A 10,377-nucleotide genomic window follows, 5' to 3' on the forward strand; every position below is an offset into this window, starting at 1 on the left:
ATACTCTTCCTGCTGGAGAAGCAGGAACAAGGAAAGATTTCATTTGAGCTGGTCTAAACACAGCCTTTGTACTAATTTAACTATGCTGGTTAAAAGTATTTTTGGTTTTTTTTACTACTATATTTTAAGCAATGCTATGTCTAATGTGGATACATCTAGCTTGGTGCAATTAATATTTTTAACTGTTGCATTTACATGCATCTTTGTGTATCCATGCCTATAGGAAAGACTTGGTACCAAATTGCTTGAATTTGTTTCTAGGTGGCAACAATTAAAAATAACAAAAGCTATACAAGTCACTCCCACTTGCCACATTAAGAAGTCCCTCATAGAATATCAACAGCAAAAGCATAATAGTAATTCAAAAAGAAGTGTTCTTTGTAACATTTAGCTATAGAATATTATCATACTTCAGCAAGTATAGGTGTCTGCACTTGGGTGTATGAATTCACTCCACTCTAAGTACATCCTGCCGAAAAAGCATCAGTCACAGTCTTGTGCATCATAAGCTCCAGGCATTCTGATATTCTCAACAATCTCATCCCCCAAATTTACAATGTGTAGGTTTATTGCTGTGAGTTTGTAGTTGAAAACTTGCCATTGGTAGCTCCAGGTGCCCACTCCATTAGGGTAAAAGGCCCTCAACCTGGATCTGTAACAGGACCAAACTCTTTCCCTTCTCTCTGCCTGGCAGTTTTCCTTCTCCTCCCCAGGACAGTGTTGGTGTAGAGCCCTGCTGCTCTCACAGGGGCTGATGGGGTCCTGCCAGCTCCAAAAAGGGTTGTCCTGGGACAGGACCCAGACCCTTGTGAAAGGACCAGGACCAAAATGGGATGGGCACACGTGAAGCTGCCAGGTAGAGGCCTCTGCTCTGCAGTGAGGACAGGCTGCCTGGAGAGGGGGGAGAAAACCTGGAGCCAGTCACAGCTCTGAAAAGCCAGCTGACCAATTCTGACAGCGTTACATTTTCTAGGACCAATCTAGTGGAAGATTTGAACAGTTGTAAGCAGTTTCTAAAACTTCTTTGGCTGAGAAATTTATTCTAGATTGACATTACATATGTACATACTCATAAAACCAATGCAGTGTCCAAAATCTTCCCAGCTCCCTTGAAAGAAATTCTCTCTAACTCATTCCTCATTGAGGCTCACTTAGTAGTGAACGGATGCTAACCTCCTGAAATGAATTTCATGCTGAGAGTAGTCTCCTTCCAGCTGCCTGGACCATTAAATCCCATTAGGGTTTATCAGCATTAAGTCTGCTAAAACATATTCTGTTCTTGTATTCCCTAACCACATGCTCTTTTCCTGATTGCTGAAGTTAATTCATTTCAGTTTGTCTCATACATGGCTCAGGAATCCAGAAGCCTAACCCTCCAGACATCGCGTGGCTTTGAACTGCACCTCTCGCTGAGCAAGATTATTAAGAAATACCTTCAATTCAAAATGCACGATAGCTGTTTTTATCAGCAGTATTGTACAGAGCCAGCAAAGTCTACAATGTAATTCACCTTGAAGAGGAGGAGCTGGAAGGCATTTGGTTTAGTGAACAAGGATGGGAGTCAGGGGCTGGGAAGATGCTTGGCTCTGTCGCAGAAGTGCCACAATCAGCTCCCTGGAAGCATCAGAGCATCTGAAACCTTTCTGAGTATCTGGGCACCTAGCACAGATTAGGGAGGCTCAACATAGGCACTTTGACCTGAAAAAAGCAGTCTGCCCTAAAGCCCTAGAGCATGAAGATGGGAGATAAATACTTGTATTTCATATATTTTATCCAGAGATACAAAGGAAGCTTAAGAAATTCAGATGCACTGCAGCAAACAAAGGTTTCTTGGTATGCAAATACACCACAGAAGGATTTAGGTTGTGAGCAAAGGTGTGCTACCAAATTACCAGCGATCAGGTCAGCAGGGTTGGGTGGAGAGGGTGAGACTGAAGTAGTTTTTGCTGGACAGAAGTGTCCTCCACAGCAGTGGCAGGCAGCAGAGCTGGCTGGGTGTTTTATGGCAACCAGTTTGGGGACTGGCTGTGATTTTAACACCCAGCTCTACAAAAATCTGCTTTGTCACCAGGTAAGAGCAGTGACTAGTGCTTTATTTGTTAATTGTTCTGGGCGGGACCTTTGCTATCCAATGTGTTTGTGGAGAAGCTGGGAATGCCAGCCCTGTAAAATAGGTACTGTTGCAGTTAATATTTGAAGCACAATTACATTAACAAGGCATATCAAACAAAAGGACTTTGCAAAATGTTTGTGAAACTGGTAGTTGTGCCTCACTGAAAGCAAACCCCGGTATTGATTGCTTCTACTTCTATACAAATTACATTTGGCCTTTGGAAGGCAATGGTAAGGTTGATGCGGCCCCCCGGGTGAAAATTAGTTGGACGCCCCTGTTCTATACGCTTTCGTGTTTAACTGCTGGAAATGAAGTGTTCAAGACTGCAACAATAACCTGAGTTTTACCATTGGCGGCTGAAAACATACTAATTAATTAAGTTTTGTGTTGTGCCCTTTATCTCCAAGATCAGCGCGCTCGGGCGCGGGCCGGGCAGCGCGGAGCCGCCGCGGCGTTGGGCGGCCCCGATGCGGGACCGGGACCGGCGGCAGCGGCGTCTCCAGCGGAACAGCGGCCCCTTCCGGTGTAGGGCCCGAGAGCAGGGGCTGCCCGGCCTTCGGAGGGGTAGAATGGGAGCTGTTGCCGGTTCCACGGCGCACAGCCCGGCTTGTCCTCAGCCCCGGACAGCCCGCACAGCAGCGGGGCTCGGTCACTGTCGGTCTCTCAAACCCGGAGGAACCTCCTGTCACTAGTCCTGCGTCCTAAAGCTGCGGTACAGCGCAGCACCGCCCGGTAAACCGCCGCCGTCCGGCACGGCCTACGCCGGACGCTGCTGACCCGGGAACGACCGGCCAGCGGTGCCCGCACCCACCCGCTGCCGGACACCGGCTCTAGCGGTGTCAGAACGCCCGCGGGAGGCAGCCGTGAGCTACGGACGCGGACGGTCGGTACCGCCTGGTGACAGACCTGGAGAGGACAGGGCTGAAACCGCCCCTTCCCGCGGGCGGGCAGCCGGTGCCTCCGCGCTCCGCCCACACCGCCGGAACCCGACCGCCGCCGCACCACCGACCGCCCGAAGGCAGTGACGGCCCGTCGCGTCACGCGCCACTGGGCGCGGCCATGCGCGTGGGGGCGGGGCCACCGTGGGGGCGGAGTGCCTGCCCTGAGGTTCCATTGGTGAGAGGGCGGGCGAGGGGCGGGGCCGAGCACCCGTGGGCGGGGCCTGGGCCGGAAGCGCTGCCGTGGGCGGTTCTCCCCAGCGGCGGCGGTGCCGGTGGAGCGGTTTCCGCTATGGAGGGCCCGGGCTCGGGGGCTGTGGGGCGGCTGCTGACGGAGGATGAGATGGCCGAGGTGAAGAAGGATGTAAGTGGTGGGTCGGGCCGAGAGGCCGGCGTGCCCGGGGCGCGGAGCGGTGGGGTGGGGTCAGAGCCCGGGCGGGGAAGCGGAAGCCCCGTCAGCGCGGGCGCCCAAGGTGGGGAGGCCGGCGCGGAGGCGGGCGGGCCGCCAGGGACCGCCGGGCTGGGCCGGGCCGGGCCGGGCCCCTGCCGTGCGGCCCGGAATTCCCCACCGCCTTCTCGGAGAGCGCCCGCGGGGACGGGCAGGTCACGTGTAGCGCGACCGGGCTGGGCCCCGGGGCGTCCTGCCCGGGGCTCGCCGGGAGCGGTCCCCGCGGCCCAGGCCTCCACGGGGCATTCCCGCTATGGGGCTGATATCGATTCGCGAAAACTTGAACCCTGGGATCCTGTATTCACCGGAAAGTTCAGTTTTCTTTTTTTCCGAGTGTTCCGCTCCCGTGTCACGTTTCAAGGCCAGAGTAGCGGGGTTTGGGTTTCTGGGTGGCCGTGTGTCCCGCAGAAAGTGCTGGGAAACAGCCCAAGTGCGGGGTAGCTGAGGTGGTATCCAAGGGTTAGTTGCAAATGTGTGTGCTTCTCTTGGTGTCAAGAAGACTCTGTATCGTAGAGCATCACTTTTTGTAATAATCACTGATTTATTTAATTTTTTTTTAGGCTTTTTGTTCTGTAGTTTCCTGATTTTTATTTTTTTTTCCTCTCCCCTCACTGATGTCTGGAATCTTAGAGAACTCTTCATCCTGACTCAGTCTGGAATTACTTATCTCTGCTAGACTGGGAAGCAAGCAGTGTGCAAACCAACCTCAACAAGTGGTTGGTTAATATAATAAACTATTAAAAAGTCACAGTTTATCAATTATTTATTGACTATCCATGCTTCTGTAATTTACAGTGTCTAATGTTTGACTCATTAGGGGTTTTATGTTCTTTTAAAGTACAATAAAGAATATTTGGACCTTGGTTTTGGTTTCTTACTAGCCTTATGCATATATAACTTTCTTTAAATGCTTTGTCATAGCTTTATGAGGTCTGTTTTTCAAGTTGTTACTTGCTTCTGTGGAACTTACAGGGTAATACTGTAATAGTTAACATCCGGTAGTTACACCAAACAAAAGATAAGAACTACTTAAGTCAGGCTATATATGTTATATATATGTCAGTTTGTGTTAGTGACTGAGTTCATACCTGCATCTCACAGAAGTGCATTTGAGGCACTTCAGCCCTTAATCTTATAGGGTCTCCCATAGTAATTGGAGGACTTGATGGAAACCTAGTATGTAGAAATCAATAACGTTAGTTTTATCATCAAAATACAATCCATTAAATCTGACTTCACAGCTTTTATTTTTCAGATTTTAAATTTTGCGGCTTCATGAGGCAAAGTGCTGATTTGATGTAAACTCACCTGTTTCAAAATTTTTCAAGTGACTTTGATAACATTGTGTTACCAGAGGTTCTAGGTATGTGATGTGTCAGCACACCTCAGAAACTGAACCTGCAGGGATAACTTGGTCTGGGTAAACTCATCTTGAGGAGGAATTATAAAGGTTGGAGTCTTACATTTGAGAGTTGGGAAGTGAGACGAATAAAATCATTGATGTAGAGCAAAGTGTATTTAAAGCTTGTGTTCTAATGTGTTTACTCTTTCTGTCCCTCATGAACTGTTAACCTATGAGGACAGCATAGAGGGAAATTCAGAACTGATACACTTCATACAGTAAAGGGCTCATTACAGGAAGGTGTTAGTCAAAACACAATAGTCTTTCTATTGAATAACAACTCACTTTATTCTTCTACTGTTGAAACATTGACTGACTCTTATGTTTCAGAGTTTGTTGATTGACCTGTCTGGTGGTAGGATGAGATTTCCATGAGAGCTGAAGAAATCTCTATTACCCACTACATTCATAACCATTCAGGCGTGGGCTTGTTGCAGTTGGACACATGAGATGTATTCCAGAGCCACCTAAATTTATATAAGGCTTCTAAATAAATGGAAGGGTTGGGTAATATTAGTTTGTTTTGTTTTTCAGGCTTTAGAAAGGATGCGTCCTTATCTCTGTGACAAAATTATAGCTGAGAGACACTTTGATTACCTGCGTTCAAAGAAAATACTCACAAGAGAGGACACAGAAGAAATTTCTTCTCGATCTTCCAGTAGAAAAAGAACTGGGAAGTTATTGGACTACTTAGCAGAAAACCCAAAGGGACTAGATGCTTTGGTTGAATCTATCAGACGAGAAAGAACACAAAACTTCCTGTTAGAAAAGATAACTGACGTAGTGTTGAAAGTCAAAAATGAAAAACTTGAAGCTCTCAAAGGTGAGAAGTTTATAATAATATTTTTGTAAGACATAAGTTTTATTTTGAGGGTCTGCAAAATTCAACTCCAAGAATGTTTTAAATTGTGTTTGCGTGTTTGTTTTGCTTCCTCTAGTGTTCGGGACAACATTCTTCAATGTATCACCGGTTTGCGTTTAAGATCCTAGTGCGTGTATCCTGGCTTTGTGGTTTTACTGTCTGAACACATGAAAAGTAACGAATTGCAAAAAACCCTACCATGTGTTGTTATGATGGATATATCTGCCTTCACATTTCTGTCTTGCTTTCAATGAGGTTCTAATTCAGGACTCGGAATAGGTGATTATCTTCCATCTTACATTTCTTTAGAAGCTATCTACAGCAGTGACAGGATGCTCTGGCTTTGCTAAACTTTGCACCTCAGCAGAAGATAAGCCAGCGAATGCAACCTGAGGGGAGTTCCCCTGCATGCTTTCAATGCCGAAACTTGAAATTAGACATTGTAAGTGTGAGCATGTGTTCTTTCATACAGGCAGAGAGGCTTTATTGACACGCAAAGCTTCAAGTGACTCTATGTATTCATATTTTAAGGCAGATAAAGATAGTATAAGCCTTCTAAACCAAAAACCTTACTTCCTCTTCCACATCCCTCAAAAGAGAAATAAGGAAGGAAGAAGTACATTTTAACCCTAGAGATGAAAAGCCTGAATTTTTTTCTGGCTTTGGGTAAAACAGCCTTCAAATGCCGTCTGCTTTGGAGTGAAACCATGTAGCTGAAACTTTTAAAAGCTTGAAGAACATATTGAGAAAAAGCTATGAAAAGATGGGTCAAAGGGCTAAAGTCACTTTCTAAAATGAAGCTTAAATTATGGGCATCTTTGTCAAATAGTAACTGATACAGAGATATGGAGAAACCATGCACATCGGACTCAATAACCTGCGTGTATTATTTGATTTGTCTTGAATATTGGGATGCCACAAGTGAGGTGAGGAGGTTAGTCTGTTAAAAATACAGACAACCGATCTTTGTCAATCCTACTGTTATTAAATCAGAACGCAGTTTTAAGAGTGCACCACATTGTAATTAAATCAAGTCTCTTTTTTGTCTTAGGTCTAAGCTGCAGCACCTGTATGACCTCACTCTACGGAGGAACGAATAATCTTTCTAGGTCACATTCCAATGAATCTAATTTTTTTGATAAGACAAAAGACAAAGAACCTACCCAGATACATCATCCAGAAGAAGATTATAGCACCGCTGCATTTGTGTCTGCTGTTTCTCTTCATTCCATGAATTTACCAATTGCGGAGATGGGAAATGTAGAAAGTGTTGTTTTCTCAGCCACCCTTCCAGGGCCTGGGGACCCTGGGGCACCCCCACTCCCCCCAGAGCTCCAGTCAGAGCAGCAGGAGGAAAGTACCAGTTCAAGTGACAATTGCTTTTTGCCTTTAAGATCACGTTCTCTTCAACAGCAGTGAATGCAGTGTGGTACTGAAACTTATCTGATGTCTTATAAACGATAAAATAATGTTTTCAAACTGGTAACTAGCAAAATCAGGGGAAACGATCTGTGCTATTTACTGTTTTTAACTTTTTTTTGTTTGGTAATTGAATGACTCTGGATCTTTTTGATTTTATGTTATTTGGGGAGCTTTTTTTCAGAAAGTCACGCAAAGGTTTGGGTTTTTAAACCAATTTATTTAAGATTTCACATGTAGTTGCAGATATTTAAGCCGCAGTTATTGAACCATTTTTTTTGTTCCTACACAAACTAAAATGTTTCTGTGATGGGTGAATTGGGAAGGACGGTTAAGAAAAGTATTGAGTATTGATAAGTATCTTTCAAAACTAAAAGCTCAAGCTTGCTTACCATAAAGCTTAACCTCATTTACAAAATTAAATTTCTCTCTATGATAAATTCTGCCCTCTATGTATGTGTGTGCAGCTCCATTTTCAAAAAAAAAAAACCCAAATCTGGCCAAATCTGTAGCTATGTTTGCAAGAAATCTCTTGGTGCCCAAACTTCGTTCTCTGTCCTTCAAGTAAGTCAAAAGGCACACAGTATTGCAGTGATTTGCATCAGCAAATGTGCTTCCACAAGTCTTAGCATATTATTCTTGTATATTAGTTAGAGATTTCTGAAGATGCACTTTAAATATAAATTCTCATTAGTACTGGAAAAAGAATGTAAACTGCTCTAACAGCATCATGTGGGCTGTAAGAAAATGTTATTGTATAATGCTATTAGATGCAAAGCTTGTATGTTTTGTCCCTGTAGGCAGGAGTCTTGTAGCAAGAAAGTATCCATGCCTGAGGAACTCTTGGAAATGTTGCACTTCAGATACCGACTCTTCAAAGCAAATAGGTTTACATTTCAAATTGTCTAGAGTGAAATGCATTTTAAACTATTTCAACATGGGAAGGTTCTCATTTCTTGACACAATGTAACATGCTCTGTTTCTCTCACACTCTGCTCCTGAGTTGTAATCTACTTTTTATGATGTTGGCCTGTGATCACTTTAAAGTTACTGGGCAAAGACAAACTCTTAGTTGGAAATGTGTACAGTTGTGTTCTGCAGTACTACATTCTAAAGTGACGGGATGTTTTCGGTATATCAAAGGGTAGATTTGTATTTAAGGCTTTAAATTATTTTGGCTCTCATACAGCACTATAGCCATTTAATTCCATTCAAATTCAAACCCAGGTAATATTCCTAAACTGTGTTCTCCTTCTGTGGAGAAAGGCAGTCTGCAGGACCTCAGTATAGTCTCTAATTGTTTTTTCATATTTACTGTGAGTTTGGAAGTAGGTTAAAATAAACTGCAATATTCAGCTACACTCCCCACTTAGTATATGAATAGTTTACATTTGATAAAGATGTGGATTTCTGTTTAGTCTTTATAAAAATCCTTGTTTTTCTTTATGCATCTACGGTCATGGACTGTCAGGACAATGAAAATGCTTTTCAACAAAAGTTCTTGGTTTAGAAGGTACTCTGGAAGTTAAGCGCCTAAATATGCAAGCAAAATTTTGCTCTCTGACATGGAAAGCAGAGGCTTAAATCACTCTCTTCCATGAACTTGAACTGTAGTTGCACATACTTGGGATGTCTAAAAATGGATGTGCCTAAATGCCCACTGTAACCAAAGAGCTGTGCTTAGGTTTGGGTCTCCCTTCTTGGTTTCTTGTGATGGAGGAGAGTGAGCAAACTTGGCTTTAACTGGAAAAACGCATCAGCTCGTGCCGAAGCCAGCCCTGCAGATCTCAATCAAAGGCGCGATCTGTGCTGCCTGTCCCGCGGTGCAGCCCATGGGATGCCTGCCCAAGGAGGGATCGCTCCTGCAGGTCACCCTGCTAACCTGAGACTTTAAATGAATGTATTCTCTTACCAAATGTTTATAATGTGCATTTTTTTAAAAATTGAAATATTTTTATCCCAACTTTTGGAATAAATTCTTTGATATAATTGCCTGTTTTCCTGTCTGCCTCTCTCATCATTAAAATGTACAGGTTGCAGGAGCAGTTTGTGCCAGTATCTGGATGTGTGGTTTAATGTGTGCGGGAGGCTTTTGTTCTCATTCTCCTGTTAGAGGTTTGTCTTTGGTGGAAAGACTGACTGAATGTGAAACACCTGTGCCTGTAGGACTGCATTAACAGGCAGTGCATAGGGAAAGCATGCATGTGAAATTAACACCGTGTTGCTTAACAGCACTTTCTGTGGTTCATGACTAGTATTGCTAACCTGATTCTTGCTTTTTTTCAAATGAGTCAATCACTCATCTTCTTAAAGATGTGGGAAGTGTTGCTTCCAGCCATGCATATATTGACTTCATTCTTAAATTAAGATTATTTTTTTTTAATAGTAAGGGAGAAACAAAACCTTTGACTGCTGAGGAGTGTGACTCAAAGAAGGATTTGCAAATGTTGCAGGAACCATGTAGGCTCATTTCAGCGGTTGTTTTTATCATACTTTGTGTGTAGGGTTTATTTCAAATTAACTATTCTAGTACTGATAATGAGACCCAGTTTAATATCTTCACAATAAAGGAATTGATTATATTATAACCAAAGCCCCTTCCTCAGACCTTATCCTGCTTCCTTGGTAGTGCAAGTAACGAACAGCTCTAGTCGGTATTTTAGCTGGTGCAAAACAAGAGGTATGGGCTTTGTTGATGAGAGAAGTTTAGTACAAACTTTTTCCAACAGGTTTGAAGGATCTGTTTTGGTGGAGAGAGCCCCTGTGGTGCTTCAGCCGGTACAAAGAGAGGTGACGGTCGAAGCTCCATCTGCCCCGGGTTTGCTAATGCTCGCACACCAAGAAAACGTGTTTTCTCTCTGCTTAAGCATGCAGGTGTTAAAAAAAAAAAAAGAAAAAGAAAAAGAGAGGTCTTCTCAGTCTCAAGTCTGTTTTTCTCTGTCTATGGTCACTTACAGAAAAAAAACCCCGCGGTGTTGGGGCTGCACCGCAGTTCCTGGGGCGGGCGCAGGAACCGCGGCTTCTCCCGCCGCCCCTGCTGGGTCCCGCTGCCCGGGTACCAGCTGGGACCCCCCCACGCGAAAACGGCCGTGGGTTTCGCCTCCCGAGGGCCAGCGCGGAGCCAGGCCCCGGCAGGCGGCCCCAGAGCCGGTGCGGGCTGCGGCCCCTCGGGGCGGCGCGGGGCGGAACCCTCGG

At 44.7% G+C, this 10,377-nt stretch overlaps 1 protein-coding gene across 1 annotated transcript; it reads left to right on the forward strand.

Moving 5' to 3' along the window:
- Nucleotides 1-3,274: 3,274 nt before the first annotated feature.
- Nucleotides 3,275-9,171, forward strand: BCL10 (BCL10 immune signaling adaptor). The gene is made up of 3 exons (XM_065842190.2): nucleotides 3,275-3,415; nucleotides 5,436-5,724; nucleotides 6,815-9,171. The coding sequence occupies exons 1-3, from the start codon at nucleotides 3,344-3,346 to the stop codon at nucleotides 7,180-7,182; spliced, it is 729 nt and encodes a 242-aa protein (XP_065698262.2). The 5' UTR covers nucleotides 3,275-3,343; the 3' UTR covers nucleotides 7,183-9,171.
- The last annotated feature ends 1,206 nt before the right edge of the window (nucleotides 9,172-10,377 follow it).

This window comes from Patagioenas fasciata, chromosome 6 (genome assembly GCF_037038585.1).
Source record: "Patagioenas fasciata isolate bPatFas1 chromosome 6, bPatFas1.hap1, whole genome shotgun sequence".
NCBI classification, from domain to species: Eukaryota; Metazoa; Chordata; class Aves; order Columbiformes; family Columbidae; genus Patagioenas; species Patagioenas fasciata.

Coding starts and splice junctions, on each gene's coding strand:
- BCL10 (XM_065842190.2), top strand. CDS start 3,344: ATGGAGGGCCCGGGCTCGGGGGCTGTGGGGCGGCTGCTGACGGAGGAT. Junction 3,416..5,435: donor TGGCCGAGGTGAAGAAGGAT/GTAAGTGGTGGG, acceptor TTTGTTTTTCAG/GCTTTAGAAAGGATGCGTCC. Junction 5,725..6,814: donor AAAACTTGAAGCTCTCAAAG/GTGAGAAGTTTA, acceptor TTTTTGTCTTAG/GTCTAAGCTGCAGCACCTGT.